This window comes from Nyctereutes procyonoides, unplaced genomic scaffold (assembly GCF_905146905.1).
Source record: "Nyctereutes procyonoides isolate TBG_1078 unplaced genomic scaffold, NYPRO_anot_genome, whole genome shotgun sequence".
NCBI classification, from domain to species: Eukaryota; Metazoa; Chordata; class Mammalia; order Carnivora; family Canidae; genus Nyctereutes; species Nyctereutes procyonoides.
In genome coordinates, this window is record NW_026575051.1 from 24,408,257 (window position 1) to 24,433,188 (window position 24,932).

At 41.2% G+C, this 24,932-nt stretch overlaps 1 protein-coding gene across 1 annotated transcript in view; it reads left to right on the top strand.

Moving 5' to 3' along the window:
- Window positions 1–8,805: 8,805 nt before the first annotated feature.
- The window catches only part of RAB23 (RAB23, member RAS oncogene family), a 50,453-nt gene continuing 34,326 nt past the window's right edge, over window positions 8,806–24,932 (top strand). The window contains exons 1-3 of the mRNA XM_055329914.1: window positions 8,806–9,095; window positions 17,593–17,808; window positions 22,940–23,025. Coding sequence (XP_055185889.1) covers window positions 17,654–17,808; window positions 22,940–23,025 — 241 coding nt within the window. The 5' untranslated portion in view covers window positions 8,806–9,095; window positions 17,593–17,653. The remainder of the gene's footprint in view (window positions 9,096–17,592; window positions 17,809–22,939; window positions 23,026–24,932) is intronic.

Consider the following 24,932-nt stretch of genomic DNA (forward strand, 5'->3'; position numbering starts at 1 on the left):
CACCCCCCACCCCACCCCACCCCCCACCCTCCAGTGTCATGGTATTTGGAAGTGGGGCTTTAGTGCGGTAATTAGATTTGGATGAGGTCATGACAATTAGTCTCCCATGATAGTATTAATGTCTCTATAAGAAAAAGAAAAGGGGGGGGGGGGGAAGGAAAGAAAAAAAGAAGAGAAACCAGAACACAGTGAGAAGGTGACTATCTGCAAGCCAGGCAGAGGGCTCTTAAGAGGAACCAAATCAGCTAGAATCTTAGTGTTGGACTTCCAACCTCCAGAACTGTGAGAAATAAATTCCTGTTTTTAAGTGAGCTCGACACCCAATGTGGCACTTGAGCTCAAGACCCCGAGATCAAGAGTTGCGTGTTTTACCAACTCAGCCAGCCAGCCAGCCAGGTGCCCTGAAGCAAACAAAAACTTACATTTAGTTCCTTCAAAGGGGACTAAACTAAACATCCCAGAGATGAACGGAATAGACAGTGCTTTCCAAAGAGAAGTCAAGTGGCGTTTTGGTGCAAGCTTTCTCCAGTATTCCTGGTTTCTAGGCACTAAATAACAATAGCATCCTCAAGTCATTAAGATAACCACATTTTCAAATGTCTTCACCATTTTCACCAAGAGGTGGGTCCTTAGATTGAAAAGGCTTATGGAAATAGTAGGTTCCCAAAATTGCAGTGATCTGTGCCCAGATTTACAAGGAGATATATAGTAGGACTTCTTTTTTTTTTTTTTTAAGATTTTATTTATTTATTCACGAGACACAGAGAGGAAGAGACCTAGGCAGAGGGAGAAGCAGACTCCATGCAGGGAGCCCGATGCAGGATTCAATCCTGGGACTCCAGGATCATGCCCTGGGCGGAAGGCAGGCATTAAACCACTGAGCCACCCAGGGATCCCTTTAGTAGGACTTCTGCTTTAGCTTATGGTCACTAGAGAAAAGAGCACTAACTCATATAGCTCTGGGTGTTGAAAAATTAAAGATACTTAATGACCAAATCTGGCATAAAGGATGTGAATTTATTCAACAAGATTTAATGGTCTTAAGTAATGTACAGGTCACTGATGATTTTTTTTTAAAGATCTTATTTATTTATTCATGATAGAGAGAGAGAGAGAGAGAGAATGGCAGAGACACAGGCAGAGAGAGAAGCAGGCTCCATGCCGGGAGCCCGACACGGGAATTGATCCCGGGACTCCAGGATCGGGCCCTGGGCCAAAGGCAGGCACTAAACCACTGAGCCACCCAGGGATCCCCCAGGTCACTGATGATTATGATTGACCTAGTACCAGCGGTCTTTCCCCAAGTTTTCCCAACTGTGCAAGCATCTGGCAGCTCTTATGCAATTGTAGAAATGCAAATGTAGTAGGCAACTCCTACTTAAAGATTGATGTTGGGGGGTGTCCAGCTGGCTCCGTCAGAAGAGCATCTAACTGTTGATCTCAGGGTTGTGAGTGTAAGCCCCACATTGAGTGCAGAGATTACTGAAAAATAAAATCTTTTAAAAGAAATAAATTAATATAAAATTTTAAAAACCTCACACTGGGCATCTTATAACCCTAGCAAATGAGGGCTCAAACCAGAATTACTTTGATATAGAAAATCAAATAGGGCTACCTTGGTGGCTCAGTGGATTAAGCATCTGCCTTCAGCTCAGGTTGTGATGCCAGGATCCTGGGATGGAGGCTCAAGTGGGCTCTCTGCTCAGCAGGGAGCCTGCTTCTCCCACTTGCCCCTGCTCATGTGCGCACACACTCTCTCTCTCTGTCAAATAAATAAAATCTTTAAAAAAACATAGTAAAATAAAATGAAACTTCTTGTTCTGTACTAAAGTTAACTGAGTTGATATTAATCCTCCTGCTATCTATCTATCTATCTATCTATCTATCTATCTATCTATCTAGAGAGAAAGAGACTTGATAAGCACAGGTAAGTATATATAGTTGGATAAACTATAACAACAGCAAAAATAAATGAACAAGGTGGTGCCTGGGTGACTCAGTCAGTTAAGTGTCTGCCTTCAGCTCAGATCATGATCCAGGGTCCTGGGATTGAGCCCTGTGTCTGGCTCCCTGCTCAGCTGAGGGTGCTGCTTCTCCTTCTCCTCGCTCCTACTCTCACTATGTCTGTCTCTCCCAAATAAATAAATAAAATCTTTTAAAACAAACAAACAAACAAAAAAACACACAAACAAAACCCAAAAAACCCATAGAAAGAATTCTCAGCACCCTTGACAATCTAGGAAAGTGCTACATGTGAGGCTCAGAACAGAGGCTGTAATGCCTCCAAGGAACTAAACATATGTCATAGTCTAGAAGAAAGAGGGAGCTGAAATGAGATGTTCACATAAAGAAAAACAAGACAGAGAAACCACCAAATCTGTGAGAAGGGAGCTAGAATTCTTTCCAGTAGAACAGAGAGAAGTAGCAAGGAAGCCTATCCCCAATGGTTCTCTCGATTTTTGTTGTTTTTAAGGCTTTATTTATTTGTTTATTTGAGAGAGAGAGCATGAGAGAGAAAGAGATCATAAGCAGGGAAGAGGGGCAGAGGGAGAAGCAGACTCCCTGCTGAGCAGGGAGCCTGATGTGGAACTTGATCGTAGCACCCTGGATCATGACCTGAGCCGAAGACAGATGCTTAACTGACTAAGCCATTCAGGCACCCTCCCCTATGGCTCTCAATGAAGAAAACGTTTCTGGGAAGAATCAAACCTCCAAACCTAAACTATGAGTAGGTATGGTTTCTGAATGTATACTATCTATGTGATGTGGGAATTACAAGCTGAAACTATCATAGAATATCCACTTCATTCCCTTCTAAAAATAGAGTTAACCATATATTTCCCTTCTTATTTTAAGAATTTAGGGATCCCTAAATAAAAAAACAAAAAAAAAAATAAAAAAAAAAGGGATCCCTGGGTGGCGCAGCGGTTTGGCGCCCAGGGCACGATCCTGGAGACCCGGGATCGAATCCCACATCGGGCTCCCGGTGCATGGAGCCTGCTTCTCCCTCTGCCTGTGTCTCTGCCTCTCTCTCTCTCTCGCTGTGTGCCTATCATAAATAAATAAAAAAACAAAAAAAATTAAAAAAAAAAAGAACTGCTTTAAGAATTTAGGGATCCCTGGGTGGCACAGTGGTTTGGCGCCTGCCTTTGGCCCAGGGCACGATCCTGGAGACCCAGGATCGAATCCCACGTTGGGCTCCCGGTGCATGGAGCCTGCTTCTCCCTCTGCCTGTGTCTCTGCCTCTCTCTCTCTCACTGTGTGCCTATCATAAATAAATAAAAATAAAAAAAAAGAATTTAAATCAAAGGGTCTCCTGAGTGGCTCAGTCAACTAAGCATCTGCTTTCGGCTCAGGTCATGATCCAGAGTCCTGGGATCGAGCCCTGCATCAGGCTCCATGCTCAGCAGGGAGTCGGCTTCTCCCTCTCCCTCTGCCTGCAGCTCCCCCTGCTTTGTGCTCTCTGGTTCTTTCTCTGTCAAATAAAACCTTTACAAAACAACAAACGAACAAACAAGAATTTAAATCAAAGAGTGAATAACAAAATGCTGATTGTGAATAAGCTCTTAGAAACACACTGCCAGATCATTGAAAGGATGTCTACACAAATGATCCAATAGCTGTACTAGGAAGAGTATCACACAGATACACCATGTACCATCGGTGAGGTCCTCAAAAATTGGAAAGTTGCCCAGATAGTACAGCGCTTTCAGAGAGGACATCTCTTGGCACACTATTTCAACAAAAGCAAATTTATACATGAGAATGACCTGGCAGTGAAGGAAAAAAAAAGATTTTTTTATGTTCTAATGATTGATAAGCACCCTAAACCCAGAAATGTATGTGATGGTAAATACCAGTCTGTATGAGACAAGAATAATTGATGACAAACCAAAAAAGGAAATCTAGAAAGAACTGACCTATTCCCAGACTCCCACTGGCTAGGGATTATTAGTAGTACCATAGTGACCACTATTAGCAAGGTGATGTGATATTGTGATTTATTTATTTATATATTTATTTATTTATATTTAAAGATTTTATTTATTTATTCATGAGAGACAGAAAGAGAGAGAGAGAGAGAGAGAGAGGCAGAGACACAGACAGAGGGAGAAGCAGCTTCATGCAGGGAGCCTGACGTGGGACTCGATCCCGGGTCTCCAGGATCACGCCCTGTGCTGAAGGCATACGCTAAACCGCTGAACCACCCGGACTGCCTCGATATTGTGATTTATAATAAGTATGTTTGGTCCTTGTCCCTGTTCCTGGCATGAAACTCCTAAAATCCAAGAAATTTCCTAAATGTTGAAAGCAGCAGAATCAGGATTTTGCTAGCCACCTAAGGGTGGGGGGGGGTGCTCCCTATCAGGAGAACCAACCATGTAATCAGAAGGTTGGAATTTCAAGTCTCACCTGCTCCCCAATAACTCCCATCATCCCCTGAGGGAACGCAGAGAACCTGGAGGTTGACTCAATCACCAATGGTCAATAGTTTAACCAATCATGCCTATGTAATGAAGCCTCCATAAAAAACCCAAGAGGACTGGACCAGAGAGCTTTTGGGTAGATGAACCAATGATGATGTGGGAAGAATAGACACCTGGAGAGGGCATGAAGCTCCATGCTCTTTCCCTATGCATCTCTTCCATCTGGCTGTTCCTGAGTTATATTCTTTCATAATAAACTGGTAATCTACTAAGTAAAATGTTTCTTAGTTCTGTGAGCCACTGTAGCAAATTAATCAAAACCGAGGAAGAGGTCATTGGAGCCTCCAATCTATAAGGAATTGGTCAGACGCACAGGTGATAACCTGAGCTTCTAAAATGTGTGTGTGGGTTGAAGGTGGAAGACAGTCTTGGAGGATTGAATCCTTAGCCTGAGGAAACTTATGCTATCTCTAGATGGTAAGTGTCAAAATTGAGTTAAATTGTAGGACAACCAGCTGGTGTCTGAGAATTGCTTGGTGGTGGTGGTGGGGAACCCCCACACATTGGAATTAGGTGTCAGAATCTCAGGTGGTCATTCAAAAAACCTGTGAATCATTCCTGACATTCCCTCTTGTTCCTGTTTCATAGCCAAGTCCTATGGATTCTACCTCCAAAACTAAAAACAAATCCAGGGGATCCCTGGGTGGCTCAGCGGTTCAGCGCCTGCCTTTGGCCCAGGGCATGATCCTGGAGTCCTGGAACGGAGTCCTGCAACGGGCTCCCTGCATGGAGCCTGCTTCTCCCTCTGCCTGTCTCTCACTCTCTCTCTCTCTCTCTCTCTCTCTCTCTCTCTCTCTCTCATGAATAAATAAATAAAATCTTAAAAAAAAAACAAAAACAAATCCATCCACTTTTTCTGTACCACCTCCGTTAAGCCTCCATGATCTCTCTTCTGGACCAGTCTTCCACTGGTCCCTTAGTTTCATCTGTTCTGTGCTTTCATTCATTAGACAGCAGTGAGATAAATCTTCCAAGTAGATCTCCTTATCCCTGCTCTAAAACCCTTCAAAGGCTTCCCAATGTACTTGCAATATAATCCAAATTGCTATATTGACCCACAGGGTCTTCATGATCTGGCCCCTGCGTCCCTCGCTACTTCATGTTATACCGCTTACCACCTTATTCTTGCACACTACCTCCCTTTTGATTCCTCAAATCCACCAAATTATTTCCTGCCTCAGGCCCCCGTACATGTTTCTCCTTCTACATAAAGTTTTTTCTGCCTATTCTTTTTTTTTTAAGATTTTATTCATTAATTTGACAGAAGAGAGAGAGCACAAGCAGGGGGAGTGGTAGGTAGAGGAAGAGGAAGAGGCTCCTCGCTGAGCAGGAAGCCCAACAGGCTTGATCCTAGAACCCTGGGATCACAACCTGAGCTGAAGGCAGACACTCAACCAACTGAGCCACGAGGGCACCTCTCCTGCCTATTCTTTACCCAGCTAACACATTTATCATTTGTTGATGCACATTTTGGTTGCTTCCACTTTTTGTAAATAATGTTGATGTGGACATAATTGTACAAATATCTGTTTGTTTCCTTGCTTTCAAATCTTTTGAGTATATACCCAGAGGTGAAATTGCTGGATCAGATGGTAATTCTATTTTTAATTTTGTGAGGGACTGCTATACTGTTTCCCATAATGACTGTGCCATTTTACATTTCTACTGGCAGGGAACAGGGGTCACGATTTCTCACCATTCTTGCCAACACTTGATATTTTGGGTTTTTTATTTTGTTTTGTTTTATAACAGCTATTTGTATGGGTGTGAAATAGTATTTTCGTGTGGTTTTGATTTGCATTTTACTAATGATGAGTGATATCGAGACTCTTTTTGTGTAATTATTAGCCATTTGTACATCTTCTTTGGAGAAACATCTATATAAATCCTTTGCCCATTTCTCAATTGGGTGTTTCCTTTTCTTTTAAAGGGAGTACATTACTCAAGTTGAAGAGACTACCAACCAAATCCTAGAGATAAGTCCACTGGCTACTTGACATTAAATTTCTTGTGAATAATCACTATTTTTATTTTACTTATTCATCAGAGACACAGAAAGAGAGAGGCAGAGATGTAGGCAGAGGGAGAAGCAAGCTCCATGCAGGGAGGCCAACGCAGAACCCAATCCCGGGACTCTAAGGTCACACCCTGGGCCAAAGGCAGACGCTCAACCCCTGAGCCACCCAGGCATCCAAATCACTATGTTTACATTTAGAAAAATATATTGGAATTATAGATAAAACAGATTTAAAATTTTTAATTCTAAAAACTACAGTATGTAAAATATAATTCATATACAGAAAATGTACAGAGAGCCTTACTAACACCTTGGAAATTCCTCACGCAGGCACTGTCCCTTTTCTGCCAAGGTAACCATTACCCTAAATTTTAGCAGATAATTTTTTCTGTTTTTGGCTGAAATGGACTTATTCCGTATACACTTTTTGCACCCTACCATTTTTTTTTTAAGATTTATTTGAGAGCACATGCACGCACACGCTGGTGCCTATATGCAGGGGACAGAGGCGATGGGAGAGGGAGAGAGAATCCTCAAGCAGACTCCCTGCTGAGCACAGAGCCAGATCCCAGGACCCTGAGATCAGTACCTGAGCCAAAATCATGAGTTGGCTGCTCAACCCACTGAGTGCCGTAGGCACCCTGCATCTTACTTTCTATGCTCAAATTTACATTTCTGAAGTTAAGCCATTTCTTGTTGGTCATTGTGGGTCATTCTTCTCATTGTTGCATAGTATTCCATTATGTGAACACTGTGTGGATTTATTAATTTATTCTATTGTTTATGGTCTTTTGAGTTTTTCCATTTGAGGGCCATTAAAACAAGTGCAGCTGTGAACATCGTATTCCTGTTTATTGGTGTACCATTAAATACTCATGTCTCCTGGCTGGCTTTGTAAAGGTGGAACTGCTTTCTGGGTCATAGGATATACTTCTTCAGGAAATAGAGCCAAACTGTTTTTTAAAGGAGTTGTCCTAGTTTACATTCCAGAAGCAAGGTAGATGAATTCAGTTACTCCACATCCTTGTGATGTGGGAAACAAAGGCACAAGGAGAAATTGAATTTCCTTACTACTTATAGCCCATTGACGAGTCCTTAAAACAGGGAGATTGACATTCCTCTAGGAACTCAGCTGCCTCCAAGTTAATACTTTGCTAAGGGTAAAAGGTAATCTTAGCTTAAAATTATCCAGACCCCAATCCCCCAGGATCCTGTAAGTCTGCTTTAACACTTAAAAATTCCTTTGAAAACTTCCTTTATTTCTACTCTCCAAGATATATGTTAGCAATCATTCTCCAAGCATATATGGCCCACTGATAAACATCTGAAGGGCTCATGACTTAGGCTTTATTAGACGGTAATAAATGACGTTTTCCTAACAATAACTAGCCCCCTCCAGGTCCTGGAAACCTTGCTTCCAAAATTCCTTAGAGATTTAACTATCCCTAATTCCCTCTCAACTTGAAAGTATATAATCTGCCACTCCTCACGACCCCAGAGCAGCTCTTTCGGCCGAGTCCTGTCCCAGAGCTTTAATAAAAGCATCTTTCTGCACTGAACACTTCTCAGGAATTCTTTTTTTTTTTTTTTTTAAGATTTTATTTATTTATTCATGAGAGACACAGAGAGAGGCAGAGACACAGGCAGAGGGAGGAGCGGGCTCCCTGCAGGGAGCCCGATATGGGACTCGATCAGGCCCTGAGCCAAAGGCAGGTGCTCAACCACTGAGCCATCCAGGCGTCCCTCAAGAATTCTATCCTAGCTATGAGCTCCGAACCCCAACATTTCCTAGGTCACTTGGAGTATTTTGCCAACACTTGGTATTTTCCTTTATTCCCTCTTTTCTATCGTATTCTGAAATATAAAAACAACTCAAGCAAAGTTTCTATTGCTTTCTTTGGGGGGGGGTACCTTTCAGTTGTTGGTTTGGTTCTTCGAATTGTTAACTATCTCGGACATGTCCACTGTCCAGCTGTAACGCGTGGACCATGAGTGCGTTCTCGGTCTTGCTCAACATTTTGGCTCATTCTACCCCTCGGTGCCACTGGGCGAAGAAAATAAGGTGTGCATTCGGGGCGGGGCCAGTCCTCGGAGTACTCTGGAAGCACGATCACTTAGTAGGCGAAGCTTACGCGGACCGTCCTCTGTCAGTCGTTTGCTAGGGCCCACGATCTAGGAGGTCCTGGCCGCCGCCGGGGCCCAGGAGCCGCCCTCGGGGGCAGCGGCCAGGGCAGGGGTGGGGCGGAGCGGGGGGGGTCCCCGGCCGCGCGGAGCATGCGCAGACCAAGCCCGGCGCATGCTCCGCAGAGCGGCGCGTCCCCGGACGAGGCGAGTCGAGTCTCCCGCGCCCAACCGTCCTCGCCGGAGTTGCTGCTGAGACGCTGCTTCCGAGCCCGGCCGCCAACAAAGTTCGTTCAAAAAAATCCTAGTCGTTCTTAGAAGAGCGAAGGAGGGCGCGAGCCAGCCAGGCGGCCCCGCCGAGGGAGCTGGCGCGGTGGGCGGCGGCGGCGGCGGCGGCGGCGGCGGCGGTTGCGCCGCGACCAGGAGGAGCCGGTGGCGCCCGGCGGCGGGTCCGCGGCCGGCGGGGGACGGTGAGTAGCGGCTCGCGGGTCCGGGCGGCGGCGCGGCTCCGGCTCGCCCTCCGCAGCGGCGGGGCGCTCCCCCGGGCCCGCGGGGGAAGGGCCCCCTCCCGCCGGGGTCCGGGGACTGTGGAGGGGCGTGGGGGGCAGGGGCCTCCAGGCCCGGGCGCCCATCCGCTGGCCCCGGCCGCCGAGCACCCCGCTCCGCCGCCGCTGGGCGCCGCGTCCAGGCTGCCTGCCCGGCGCCCGCCCTCGGCGCCCAGCGGCCCGGGGCTCCCGGCGCTCCCGGCGCTCCCGGGTGTGGGTCCCCGGGGTTGCCCCGCGGGGCGGGGCGGGGCGGGGCGGGGTGGAGCGGGGGCGAGGCGCCGGCCTCCAGCCCCTGGGAGCCGCCGGGGAGGGGGCGGCCCAGGCCGGGCGAGACCCCAGCCCGGGGGGTCAAGAGCCGGGTGAAGTCGGCTGCGCAGGAGCGCGCCCGGCTCTGCCCGGCTTCCCGAGCCGCCGTCCTAACCGGCGGCGCCCCGCCCTTGGAGACCCGCGAGACTGTGAATGAGCCGGGCTGCGCGGCGTCGCTAGGTCGGGGACCCGAGGGGCCCTGGGCACCGGAGGGCGTGCGAGGAGCGCTAGCTTCGCTTTCGGGAGTGCCAGGAAAGTCTGACAGGGCCCTTCACGTCTCTGGGTTTTAGAGAACTCCTCGTATTTCCTGCACAAGCTCCTTGAACCCTACAAGTTCTTCGGTGTTTATGAACACAACCGTACCTGTGCTCAGTACAGCCCGAGATGAAAAAAAAAAAAAACAAAAAACAAAAAAGACCTAAAGCAAAAACAAGACACAACTCTTTTGATCAGTGACTTAGCTCATCCCGTCCTTTTCTACTATGATTAGACTGCATTGGCTGGGAAAATCTTTAAAATTAAATTTGGGGAAAACAATATTTAGAGAAGAGGATTTATGTAAAGCATTATTGTCCGCTTTTTATTTATTATGCTTGGAATTATTTTCTCTCTCTCTTTTTTAAAGATTTTATTTATCTATTTATTCATGAGAGAGAGAGAGAAGCAGAGGCACAGGCAGAGGGAGAAGCAGGCTCCATGCACCGGGAGCCCGACGTGGGACTCGATCCCGGGTCTCCAGGATCGCGCCCTGGGCTAAAGGCAGGCGCTAAACCGCTGCGCCACCCAGGGATCCCCATCAGGATTATTTTCTAAGAACTTAACTGTTTTGGTATAGTGCTTTACATCAACGGAGTAGTAGGAGCTGATCATCACAGGAGTCAGACTGCCTGTGTTAAAATCTGATTCTACTTCTTTAAAATTTTAAGATTATAAATAAAAATTGACTTTTTAAGGAGTGCGCGCAGTTCTATGAATTTTAGATGAATGCAGTCACCATGTCAGGACATAGAACAGTTCTTACTACCACCACCCCATCCCTATTCATGCTATCCTTTTATATCCTTCCTCTTACCCCTAACCCCTGGCAATTACTAAACTTTTCCAGGTGTCATATAAGTAGAATCATACAATATGTAACCTTTTTTAAAAAAGATTTTATTTATTTATTCATGAGAGACACACAGAGAGAGGGGGAGTGGGCAGAGACACAGGCAGAGGGAGAAGCAGGCTCCATGCAGGGAGCCTGACCTGAGACTCTGTGGTGGGTCTCCAGGATCAGGCCCTGGGCTGGAAGGCAGACTCTTAACCCCTGAGCCACCCAGGCATCCCAGATATTGTAACCTTTTGATGCTGTCTTCTCTCACTCAGCTTAAGCCTTTCAGATTCTTCAAAGTTGTTGCCTGCATCAACAGTTTCTTCTTTTTTCATTGCTAAGTAGTGTTCCATTAGGTGGATGTGCTACAGTTTGTTTATACATCCACCCACTGTCCATCAGGACATTTGGAGTGTTTACAATTCTTGGTGATTTTATTTTATTTTATTTTATTTTATTTTATTTATTTTATTTTATTTTATTTTATTTTATTTTATTATTTTTAAATTCTCGGTGATTTTAAATAGAGCTGTTATAAACATTCATGTACAGGTTTTTTGTTTTTGTTTCTTAAAATATTTATTTATTATTATTTATTTATTCATGAGAGGCACAGAGAGAGAGGCAGAGACACAGGCGGATCAGGTCTTGGGATCATGACCTGAGCTGAAGGCAGCCACCCAACCGCTGAGCCACCCAGGCATCCCTCGTGTACAGGTTTTTGTGTGAACATAAGTGTTCATTTCTGTAGGGTGTTGCTAGGAGTGGGATTGCAGGGTCATATAAAGGATGTTTAACTTTATAAGAAACTGTCATGCTCATGATTTCCAGAGTGGCTGTATCATTTTGCATTTTTACAAGTACCATGTGAGGGTACTAGTTGTCCACATCCTCCTAAGCACTTGGTATTTTCAGTAATTTTAAATTTAGCCATTCTAATAGGCATGTAGTGGTATCCCATGGTTTAGTGTGTCTTTAACTAATGACTAATGATTTTGAAGATCTTTTCATGTGTGTATTTGGCATATATAATCTTTGATGAGAACCTAGGCAAGAGTATTGCCCATTTCTCAAATGGGTAAGGTTTGCTTTCTTGTGGTGAGTTTTGAGGGTTCTTTCTATGTTCTGGAAACAAGTTATTTGGTAGATATGTGCTTTGCAAATGTTTTCTCACAGTCTGTAGCTTGTCTCTGATTCTTTTAACAGTATTGTCCACAAGACAAATGTTCTTAATTTTTGTGAAGTCTGATTTATCGATTTTTCCTTTTGTGGAAATTTTTGGTATGATGTCTAAGAACTCTACCTAACCCCAGGTCAACATTTTCACCTTCTAAAAGATTTCTTCTAAAAATAATGGTTTTACTTTTATTTTTTTTTAATACGTAAATGGTAGAGCCTTTGTTAGAGGGTGTCTGGCTTTTTTTTTTCTTTTTAAGATTTTATTTATTTATTCATGAGAGACACACACACAGAGAGGCAGAGACATAGGCAGACGGAGAAGCAGGCTCCATGCAGGGAGCCCAATGTGGGATTTGATCCCGGGACTTCAGGATCATGCCCTGGGCCGAAGGCAGGCGCTAAACCACTGAGCCACCCAGGGATCCCCATGGTTTTACTTTTATTTTTAAATTTTTTATTAAAGATTTTATTTTATTTTCTAAAGATTTTATTTATTTATTTGAGGGGGGGCAGACTCCCTGCTGAGCAGGGATCCTGACATGGGGTTTGATTCCAGGATGCTGAGATCATGTCCTGAGCTGAAGACAGATGGTTAACCTACTGAGCCACCCAGGTGCCCCTGAGATTTTAAGTAATCTCTACACCCAACATGAGGCTTGAACCCAAAACCCCTAGATCAAGAGTTGCAAATTCTACCAACTGAGCCATCAAGGGCCTGAATAGTTCTACATTTAGATGTATGATCCATTTAAAATTATTTGCATTCAGTGTGAGGTTTAGGTAAATGCTTACTTGTCTACATCTGAATGTCCAATTTTCCATCACCATTTGTTGAAAAGTCTTTTCTCCATTGAATTGTTTTTGCACCTTTGTCAAAAATCAATTGGCTGAATTCATGTCAGTTTATTTTTGGGCCCTCTTTTCTGTTCTATTGATTTATATATCTTTCTCTTTACCAGTATCACACTCTCTTGATTAGTATAGCTTTATGGTGTCTTAAAATTGGCTAGTATGATTTCCTCCAATTTTATTCTTTTTTCAAAATTGTGTTAGCTATTCTAGTTTATCTAAGCCTTTCCATTTAACATTTAGAATCAGCTTGTCTCAACTACAAAAAGTCCTGCTGGTGCTTTGGAACTGAATTAAACCATGGATCAGTTTGGGGAGAAGGCTGTTTTTACTTTGAGTCCTCCAGTTTGTGAACATGGCACATCTTTTCATTTATTTAGTTCTTTGTTTCATTAGTGTTTTGTAGTTTTCAGCATATAGATCCTGTACATGTTTTATTAAATTTACACCAAAGTATTTAATTTTGGGGGAACTTTTATGTCACATAAACATTTTGGTTTCAGGGGCACCTGGCTGGCTCATTTGGAAGAGCATGCAATTCTTGATCTCAGGGTTGTGAGTTCCAGCCCCACTTTGGGTGTAGAGATTACTTAAACAAATACAAACTTTGGTTTGAAATTGTACAGTGTTAGGATATAGAAATACAATTCACTGTTGTGTTTTGCCTTGTATCCAGTGTCCTTGTTAAACTCATTTATTAGTTCTAGGATTTTTTTTAATTCCTTGGAGTTTTTTGTAAAGACATTCATGTAATTTGTGAATAGAGATGTTTTTATTTACTTTTCCCCTAATCTGTAAGTGTTTTAGTTATTTATTTATTTTTTTGTCACCTGTTCCCCCTGGCTAGGACTTTGAGTATGATAAATAGGAATAGTGAGAGTGAACATACTTACCTTGTTCTCAGTCTAAGGGTAAAAGCAGTCAGGCTTTCAGGGGTGTCTTGCTGGTTCAGTCAGTAGAGCATGGGACTCTTGGTCTTGGGGTCATGAGTTTGACCCCCATGTTGTGGGTAGAGTTTACTTAAAAAAAAAGCAATCAGCCTTTCAGAGATAAGTATGATGTTAGCTGTAGAGGTTTTTAATTTAATTTTATTTATTTATTCATGAGAGACACAGAAAGAGGCAGGGACACAGAGGAAGAAGCAGGCTCCCTGTGGGGAGCCTGATGTGGGACTTTATCCCAGGACCCCAGGATCACGACCTGAGCCAAAGGCAGATGCTCTACCACTGAGCCGGGTTTCCCTGAAGAGTTTTTTTAATAGATGACTTGTATGAGTCTGAAGTAGTCGTCTTCTGTTTCTGGTTTGCTGACTGTTTTTCTGACAAATGGACGTTGAATTTTCTTACGTTTCCTCTGTTTCAGTTGATATGGTGATGAGGTTTTCTCTTTTACTTTGTTAATTTGGTAGATTACACTGATTAGTTTTTGAGTATTGAAGCCTTGCATTCCCTGAATAAAGCCCACTTTGTCCTGGCTATTCTTATTATATGTTCCTAGATTTGATACACTAATATTTTGTTGAGGACTTCTGTGTGCCTTTGTCCAGATTTCTCTTTTGTACTGTTTTTGTGTGATGTTGGTATCAGAATAATAATGGCTTTATAAAATAGGTTGGGAAATATTCCTTTCTCTTCTGTATTCTGGAAGAGATTGTATATCACTGCTGTCAGTGCTTGAAAAGTTTGGTAAAATTCCCCAGTGAAATCACCTGAACCTGGAGATTTTTCTTTGAGTTTTTAAGTTACAAATTCAATTTCCTTACAGTTATAGGGCTATTCAAATTATCCGATTCATATTGAGTGAGTTGTGATAGTGCTGTTCAAGGAATTTGTCCATTTCATCGGTCAGTTTTTTTAAGCGAGGGGAAGGGCAGAGGGACATAGAGAATCTTAAGTGAAGCTCAGTCTCACAATCCTGAGATCATGACCTGAGCTGAAATCAAGAGTCGGACGCTTAACTTTCCCTAAATTGTCAAATTTATGTGTGTAGAGTTGTTTGTTACATTGTCCTTTTGAGTCTGCAGAGTACAGAGTGACATTCTTTTTTTTTTTTAAATAATTTTTATTTTATTTAATTTATGATAGGCACACACAGAGAGAGAGGCAGAGACATAGGCAGAGGGAGAAGCAGGCTCCACGCACCAGGAGCCTGACGTGGGATTCGATCCGGCGTCTCCAGGATCGCGCCCTGAGCCAAAGGCAGGCGCTAAACCGCTGCGCCACCCAGGGATCCCCAGAGTGACATTCTTTAATTTATTCCTAATATTGGTAATTTGCATCCTTTTTTTCTGTCAATTTTATTGATTTTGAAAGAATTTTTTTGTGTAATGTTTCCTATTTTTCTGTTTTAAATTTTAATTTAATATTTCTGCTTACTTACATGATTTCTATCCTTTGCTTTGGGTTTATTTTGTTCTTTTTCTAGTTTCTTGAGGTGAGGGCTTAAATTATTGATTTGAGACTTCCCTTCTTTTCTAAGGTAAACATTTAATACTATAAATTTTCACTCTTAGCACTACATTAGCTATGTCCCACAAATTTTCACATTTCTTATTTTCATTTAATTCAATTTTGTTTTTTAAGAAAACGTCTTTTGAGTTTTTCTTTGGCCCACCAGTTCTTTAGAAGTCTGTGTTTTTAGTTTGCAAATATTTGTAGATTTTCCTGTTATTTTTCTATTACTGATTTCTAGTTTGATTGCATTATGGTCCCATTATTTTTGTTTGATGAGGTTTGTCTTATGGCCTAGAATCTGCTTTATCTTGGTATATATTTAGTGGGTACTTAAAAGAAGTATATTCTGGAGCGCCTGGATGGCTCAGTCATTTGAGTGTCTGACTCTTGATTTTGGCAAAGGTCATCATCTCAAGGTCATGAGATCAAGCCCCAAGATAGGCTCTGAGCAGAGTCTGATTGAGATTCTTTCTTCCTCTCTTCCCCTCCCCTGCTCACACTCTTTATCTCCCTCTCAATAAATAAATAAAATCTTTGAAAGAAAAAAGTAAATTATGCAGTTGTGTTCACAGTTATATAAATGCCAGTTAGATTCTGGTAGTTTTATTGTGTTATTAGACTTTCATTTTGTTTTATTGTAGTGTTTTGGGTTTTTGTTAGATTTTTAAGTTTATTCCTATTGAGAAATAGAGCATGAGAGAGCAGGAGTGGAGGGGAAGAATACATTCTGATATTCTACTTTTTTAAATGTATCATTTAGTTATGTTTGAGGTGGAGACCTAGAACCTATACTTTAACAAATCTTCCTAGATGATTCTTATGATTGTGCAAGTTTGTGAAGCACTAAGGACAATTACTGAGACTCCATGGGGAGCAGGAAGGAATGTTCTTCGTGTTTCAGACTTGTTTTGTGTAGTGGTTGTTTGGATGGGTTTTTCAGTTAAGGGAGTTGAAATATAATATTATAACATATAATAGTAGTCAGGAACTTAACTAGTAATTTTCTAAGAAATATGAAGAAATTGACTTTCTGTTTTTTTCGATCTAAAATCAAGCAGTACACATTGCATTACTTTAATTATATGAATAAATAACTGTAACTAGTCTGAAACTAAAGAAAGAACGTATGGTATAAGATTATTTGTAAAGGAGTCATTGTAACCTGAACAGTAAAGCACTGTAAAAGTCCAATGCTGTCACACAGTTGTGTATTATTATGTAAGTCTTTCTTTGGGGTATTTTTCTAGGGATATTAATTATTACCTGTGAGGTTGAAAAGGCAGTTTCCTTAGATTTTGTATTTGTTGCCCATATGGTGGTAATTGTGGAGAATTTATTACATTGTGTAGAACGAAACTACCATTTTTTGAAAGCTTAGTTTTCCCTATGCTAAGTGCTTTTTTTCTTTTTAAAGATTGTATTTATTTATTCATGAGACATACACACACACACACACACACACACACAGAGAGAGAGAAGGAGAGGGAGAGAGGCAGAGACACAGGCAGAGGGAGAAGCAGGCTCCCTGCAGGGAGCCTGATGTGGGATTCATCCCATCCTGGGACCCCAGGATCATGGCCTGGGCCAAAGGCAGGCGCTAAACAGCCCAGCCACCCAGGTGTCCCTTTCCTAAGTGCTTTTTATATGTACCAACACACATATACAACTTTTGTACAACACAAAAGATCAACAATCTTTTGAGGTAAATATCCTTTAGTAAACTGAAGCATAAAGAGGCTAGCCAGCAACTTCACTAAAATTGCAGAACTAGTAAGTGGCAGCTGTATTAGACCTCAATTCTAACACCCCAGTCTTAGTCTCATTAAAAGGTAGAACTATACAACTACACATTTATTAATATCTGGATGTCATACATTGTGCTATTTTTCAGGCTTCAAAAATGAATGATGTTCTTGTTCCTTCTTTAAAAGAATTTACATGTTGGGATCCCTGGGTGGGCTCGGTGGTTTAGCGCCGCCTTCAGCCCAGGGTGTGATCCTGGAGACCCGGGATTGAGTCCTGCGTCAGGCTCCCTGCATGGAGCCTGCTTCTCCCTCTGCCTGTGTCTCTGCCCCTCTCTCTCTCTCTCTCTCTCTTTCTCTCTCTCTCTCTCTCTCTGTGTCTTTCATGAATAAATAGTAAATAAATCTTTAAAAAAAAAAAGAATTTACATGATCTAAACAGGGTGGTAAGAGGACCTCCATCATGGACACAAATTCTTGCAGTGCAATATAATTATTTCTTCATAAAACATTATAATTTATTTTGTGCAATTTTTGGGGTTCTGGGTGGCTCAGTCATTTAAGTGTCTGGCTCTTGGTTTTGGCTCGGGTCATGATCTTGGCGCTGTGGAATACAGCTCCATGTCAGGCTATGCCCTCAGCTGGGAGTTTGCTTGAGATTCCCTCCCTATCCCTCTATTCCTCCCCTTGCCCCTTGCTCATGTATTCTCTTCTTGCTCAAATAAATAGATAAATCTTTAAAATTATAATATTTTATATACTTTTTATTTTATGAAAAATCATTTCATTTTAAACTACAGATTTGAGAAGATCTGATCACCTGGAATTAAAGTTGGTTCAGAAACCTTTTCAACCACAAAAATGTTGGAGGAAGATATGGAAGTGGCCATCAAGATGGTGGTTGTAGGGAATGGAGCAGTTGGAAAATCAAGTATGATACAGCGATATTGCAAAGGCATTTTTACAAAAGACTACAAGAAAACCATTGGAGTTGATTTTTTGGAGCGACAAATCCAGTATGTACTTGGCCATTTTATCCCTTCAGTTTTGATTTCTGAACTGTATCCCAGGCTTTCACTGGAATAATTCTAATTACAGTATAGTCCAAGGTTAGGAGTCTAGTGGCCGTGGCTAATGGAACAGTTGGTGGTGGTTTTCAAATACTCATTCCTGTGTTTGTCTTTTTTTCTTTTCTCTTTAATGTTTTAAGTTTTTATTTAAATTCTAGTTAACATATTTCTGTGTGTATCTTTATCCTTCTTTTTCTTGCCTTTCATCTGTTTTCCCCTCATCATTTCCCCTTTTTATACTCCCCTCCCGACCCTTTCTATCTCCTGCTTGTCTGTTTTATATATATTGGTGGCATCTCACATACTTCTTAACCACAAACCAGTGCTTGACTCTAATGAGATTTCTGTCCACTACAAGCACAACTTGGAGATTTTGTAGGTTCAGTTCCAGACCACTGCAATAAAGTGAGTCAAATGAATTTTTTGGTTTCCCAGTACATGTAAAAGTTATGTTTACATTATACTGTAGTCTATTAAGTCTGTGGTAGTCTAAAAAAATTATGTACATATTTTCATTTAAAAATACTTTCTTGGGCAGCCCGGGTGGCTTAGCGGTTTAGCGCCACCTTCAGCCCAGGTGTGATCCTGGAGACCCGGAATTGAGTCCCATGTTGAGCTCCCTGCGCGGAGCCTGCTTCTCCCTCTACCTGTGTTTCTGCCTCTCTCTATCTCTCTCTCTCATGAATAAATAAATCTTAAAATAAAATAAGATTTGCTAATAAATACAAATAAAATAAAATATGATTTGCTAAGAAATACAAATCATTCTCTGATCTTTCACTGAGCCTTAATCTTTTTGCTGGTGGAGGGTCTTACCTCAATGTTGATGGTTTCTGACTGATGATCAGAGTGGTGGTTGCTGAAGGTGGGGGTAGGTGTGGCTATTTTTAAATATAAAATAGTGAAGTTTGCCTCATTGATTCACTGTACCTTTCAGGAATGATTTCTCTATAGCACGTGATGCCATTTGATGGCATTTTACCCACAGTAGAACGTTATTCAAAATTGGAGTCAATTCTCTCAAACCTTATTGAATTACTATTTGTATACCTGAAATTAATGCATCACTGTATGATAAATATACTGGGATTAAAATTAAAAACTTAAAAAGAACTCTCTCAAACCCTGCTGCTACTTTATCAACTAACTTTATTTAACATTCTAAATCCTTTATTGTCATTTCAACAGTCTGCACAGCATCTTCACCAGGAGTAGGTTCCATGCAAGAAACCACTTTCATAATAAACAATTCATCTGTTCAAGCTTTGTCACGAACTTGCAGCAATTCAGTCACATTTTCAGACTCCACTTCTAATTCCACTTCTCTCGCTGTTTCTACCCATTCTACAGTTACTTCCTCCACGGAAGTCTTGAAACTCATCTATGAGAGTGGAATCACTGTCTTCCAAAGTCTTGTTGATGTTGATATTTGACCTTTCCTGTGAATCACAAATGTTCTTAATGGCACGTAGAATGGTGACTCTTTCCTATAAAGTTTTCAGTTTACTTTGCCCACATTCATCAGAGAGATCACCATCTGTGGCAGCTATAGCTTTACACAGTGTATTTCTTAAATACCAAGACTTGAAAGTCAAAATTACTTCTTTTTTTTTTTTTTTTTTGAAAATTACTTCTTAATACATGGGTCACAGGATGGGTATTGAGTTAGCAGACCTGAAAACAACAATCTCATTGTACATTTCCATCAGAGCTCTTGGGTGACCAGTGCATTGTCAGTGAGCAGTCAAATTCTGAAGGAATTTTTGTTCTGAGCAGTAGGTCTCAACAGTGGGCTTAAAATATTCAGTAAAGTATCTTGTAAATAGGTGTGCTGTCATCCAGGCCCTGTCCCATTAATAGAGCACAAGCAGAGTAAATTAGCATAATTCTTAAGGACTCTAAAATTTTCAGAATGGTGAATAAGCATTGGCTTCAACTTAAAGTCACCAGCTACACTGGCCCCTAACAAGGAAGTCAACCTGTCCTTTGAAGGTTTGAAGCCTGGCACAGACTTCTCTCTAGCTGCGAACATCCTGAGTAGCATCTCCTTTCAGTAGAAGGCTGTTTCATCCACATTAAAGCTCTGTGGTTTAGTGTAGTCACCTTTATTAATTCGCTTTGTTAGGTCTTCTGGGTAACCTCCTGTATAGCTTCTACAATAGCACCTACTGCTTCACCTTGTACTTTGATTGCAGAGGCAGCATCTTTCCATGAACCTCATGAACCAACCTCTGCTAGCTTCAGACTTCTTCTGCAGCTTCCTCACCTCTCTCAGCCTTCATAGAATTGAGGAGAGTTTTAGGACCTTTCTCTGGTTTAAGCTTTGGTTTAAGGGAATGTGTGGCTGGTTTTCTCTTCCATCCAGATCACAGAAACTTCTTCCATACGGCAGTGAGGTTATTTTGCTTTTCTAATCTGTGTGTTCACTGGAGTAGCACATTTATTTGTTTATTAAAGTAATCTCTATACCCAACTTGGAGCTTGAACTCAGACCCTGACATCGAGTCACATGCTCTATTGACTGAGCCAGCCAGGTTCCCCTGGAGTAGTGCTTTTAATTTTAAGAACTTTTCCTTTGCATTCACAACTTGGCTGTCTGGCACAAGAGACCTAGCTTTCAGCTTATCTCCACTTTCAGCCTGCTTTCCTCACTATATTTAATCATTTCTAGCTTTTGATTTAAAGTGAGTGATGTGTGGCTCTTCCTTTCAGTTGAACATGTAGAGGCCACTGTAGGGTTATTAACTGGCTTAATTTCAGTATTATTGTGTTTCAGGGAATAGGGAGACCCAAGAAAAGGGAGAGAGATGGGGGAATGGCTGGTTGGTGGAACAATGAGAGCACACATGACATTGATCCATTTAGTTTGCCATCTTAAATAGAAGCGGTTTGTGGCACCCCAAAACAATTACTAATATAACATCAGAGATCACTAATCATAGGCTGCCTTAACAAATACGGTAATAATGAAAAAGTTTGAAATATTGTAAGAATTACCAAAATGTGGCACAGACACAAAGTACACAAATGCTGTTGGAAAAATGATGCTGATAGAATTGTTGAGTGCAAGGTTGCCACAAACCTGCACTTTGTAAGAACAAAACAAAACAAAACACACAAAACAGTATCTGTGAAGCACAGTAAAGCAAAGACTTGTTTTATTTGGAAGGACAGTTACCTGTCTCTCAGAATAGTTTTCAGTATTATGGAATCCTAAGACTATCTAGAAGTTAGAGAATTGATAATTTGTTTTGAAGAAATAAATAAGAGCAGATTTGGCAGGATTAAATACTCCAATGAAAAGGAAACCTTACTTCAGGAAATCCAGTTGCATCCTAAAACACATTAAAAGTAACAGTTTTTGTCATTAGTCCTACGAACTTTTAAAGATATTTTATTTTTTAATATAGTTGACATAACATTATATTAGTTTCAACTATACAACAGAATGATTCAACTTCTATATAGGTTATGCTGTGTACACCACAAGTGTAGCTACATCTGTCACCCGTATAATGCTGTTACAGTGTCATTGACTATATTCCCTATGCTGTACCTTTTATTCCTGTGACTTACTCATTCTATAACTAGAAGCCTATATCTCCCACTCCCCTCCACTTGTTTTGCCCATTCTTCCCCACCTCAAGTGTATTTTAAATTGTAAGGACAGACTGACAGGTATTAAAGAAATAAGTACCATTAAACAAATCTGACTAGCCTGAGCAGTAGCATTAAAGATAATTATGTTCATTGTTTTAAAGATTGTTCAATTTCTAATTTGTATTCTTTTGCCCTCTTTTAAAAATACTTCTGTGTTTATTTCCTTTCTCGGGTATTTTAAGAGGATTCATTTTAAGCCTTCATGGCATTCATTTTTGTATTTGTTATCTGAACCAAATTAATATTTTAAATATATAGTTGATCCTTGTTATTTGTAGATTCCAAGTTTATCCTTCAAGGATACTATTGATTCTCATTATTTGTAGGCTCCATATTTGCAAATCCATTTACTTGCTAAAATTTCTGTGTAACCCTAGAGTCAGTAATCCCAGTGCTTTGGTAATCATTTGTGGATATGCACAGAGCAACAAATATTTGCTACCCTATGTGCACACTCTCACCTTAGGTCAAACAAGGCAACCCTCTTCATTCTTTTTTCATTCCTCATACTACAAACAAGTATTTTCTCATGTCTATTTTTGTGCCACGCTTTTGTACTTTTTGTTGATGATGTCACTTTTAAAATAGCCCCTATGCATAGTGCTATCTCGTTTTCTTAAGTACAAGAAGGCTGTGATGTGCCTTATAGAGAAAATACGTATGTTAGGTACACTTCATTTAGGCATGAGTTGCAGTGCTGTCGGCCTTGAGTTAGATGTTAGTGAATTAACACTATGTATTAAATAAGGTGTCTTTAAGCAGAACCATAAAAAAAAAAACAAGGTTACATGTTGACTCATTGGGGAAAATGTAACCAGGGCTCACATGATCCTAACCCTGTATTTCCCCTAGGAGCAATGTTTGAATATTTGATAATTCAGTGTTTGCAGTGACTTTATAGAACATAACTACCATGAATAAGACAATGGAATAGATGACAAAATAAATAAATTTTTAAGTTGTAGGGAACCAGGCTGCTTTTCCTTCCCTTGCTCCTTCCTTCTCTCCTTCCTTCTGTTCTCCGTGTTTTACTTCTTTCCTTTCTTATTCTTATTCTATCACTTGTGCACCAGAACCCATCAGAATGTTAGCAAGAGAGCAATTACTAACCTGAGGGTATACCATTCTCAGTGATGCTAATGTTAGAGGCACCACTGTCTATGATCTGTTATTAAGGGGGAAACCATGACAGGTAAACGCAAATCATGTATAAAGTTAGAGCTTTGGGGGAATGTCTTTCCCCCTTTAGTTTCACTGCTGGTGTTGATAGCACCATTCAAGAGCACTCAGACTTTTTCAGAGTGAAACCAACAATGTAGTATTAAAACCTTCAGATGTGAAAAATAAAAATATGTACAAAGCTAAACATAGCTAAACATTTTCTTCACATATGAAATAAATTCATCTCTTGTTTCAGAGTTAATGATGAAGATGTCAGACTAATGTTGTGGGATACAGCAGGTCAAGAGGAATTTGATGCAATAACAAAGGCCTACTATCGAGGTAAATTATGGGGTTTGTTGATTTGGGCATGTTCTTTTGGCTAAGCAAAGAACTTCACTTTTTTTATTCAACATAGAAGGGTTTCTTTTTAAGACTTAAATTAATTTCAAAGTATTTTTAAAAACCTCTTAGGCCATTGTTCTGATGATCTTGTTGAGTTGTAAATAATACTGTGTACTATAGATAGTTTGTCTCTGCCTTGGAATTATATGACTCACGTAGGCATTCCCTGTTCTAATCAGAAACTGTTCAATGCCTGTTTCTGACCACATGGAGATAACTCTATGGTTAGAGTGGAAACTAGCATGAAAAAGTAAAGTCCCTGCAAATAGGATGACAGTTTGCTATGACAGAGATTGTAGACGTAAAACCGTCTCGGTGCCCTAATTGTTCAGAGAGATGTGAGATACATGGGGTCAAATTCCTCAAGGAAAGCTGAAATTTCTAAATGGAACCTAAAATTTCCATTACCATTTTTCTCTAAAAGTTTGTCGTTTTCTTTTGGAATTTATGACAGCATTTCCAGTATTTCTCCACCTTAATGCTAATTGTGATTGTAATGAGAACAAAGTAACTGAAAGCTTCATATTGTCCCATGTAGACTTAGACTTATAGACTGTTGATGCTTTTTTTTTGTTTTGTTTTTTTGTTTTTAATTTTTATTTATTTATGATAGTCACAGAGAGAGAGAGAGAGAGGCAGAGACACAGGCAGAGGGAGAAGCAGGCTCCATGCACCGGGAGCCCGACGTGGGATTCGATCCTGGGTCTCCAGGATCACGCCCTGGGCCAAAGGCAGGCGCTAAACCACTGCGCCACCCAGGGATCCCTGTTGATGCTTTTGAATATATATCTTGTTTTTACCCACTTTTGAAAATGTAGGATTTATGAAAACATAATTATGCTAATATATAAGCAACCAAAGAAGTTGCCTTTCTCACTCAGTACCGGGGAGACTTGACTTCCACTGCCTACTCTAAGAAGACATTCTGGTTCCATGAGAAATTTAAGAGAGATACACCTCTCAGGTGTCATTCTAATAATGCTACCACTGCTTCTCATTCTATTTACTGTGTCCTTAAAGGCTCCCCAGGGGCAGTGGTTTTGACTGTTGCTCTTCTGTAGATGCTAGTTTGGATCTTGAGCACCTGTAACATGATATGAGGCAGGAATTATGTTCTGATGGCCCAAAGCTCTTTGATTAGATGACATTTTTATCAAATTATTAATTTTATGAGCAGTGACACTATTGACTAGCAGGCCAAAAATGATTTGTATTTTTGAGTAAAAATCATTAGTATTTTCTTAGTGGGGTTGTTACATTATCACCTCATTCACACAGAAAAAGAACAAACAAAAAACCTAGGTGGAAACATCAAAAAATAGTAGGAGTACATGAGATTTTCATTGTTTTTACCTAGTTTTTTTCTCTAAATTCTCAGCATGAAATATATGTTCTTTTGTAAGGGAAAAAGATAGGTTGGGTTCTTTCTTTTTTTAATATTTTATTTATTCACTTGAGAGAGAGCACACACAAAGGGGAGGGGCAGAGCAAGGGGGACAAGCAGACTCGTGCTGAGCAGGGAGCCTGAAGACAAGGAAGGACAAAGATGTGGGGCCAAAAGATCCCAGGACCCAGAGATCACAACCTGAACTGAAGGCAGCTGCTTAACTGACTGAGCACATCCAGCTGCCCCTTGGTTCTTCCTTTTTAAGCTTTTGACAATACGATGTAGCAGTATTACTTAACCAGTGTGGTTATTTTTGGAGAACGTATTTACCATTATTTATCTCTGATCCATAAAAGCAAACTGTGGGGGATCCCTGGGTGGCTCAGTGGTTTGGCGCCTGCCTTTGGCCCAGGGCGCGATCCTGGAGTCCCGGGATCAAGTCCCACGTCGGGCTCCG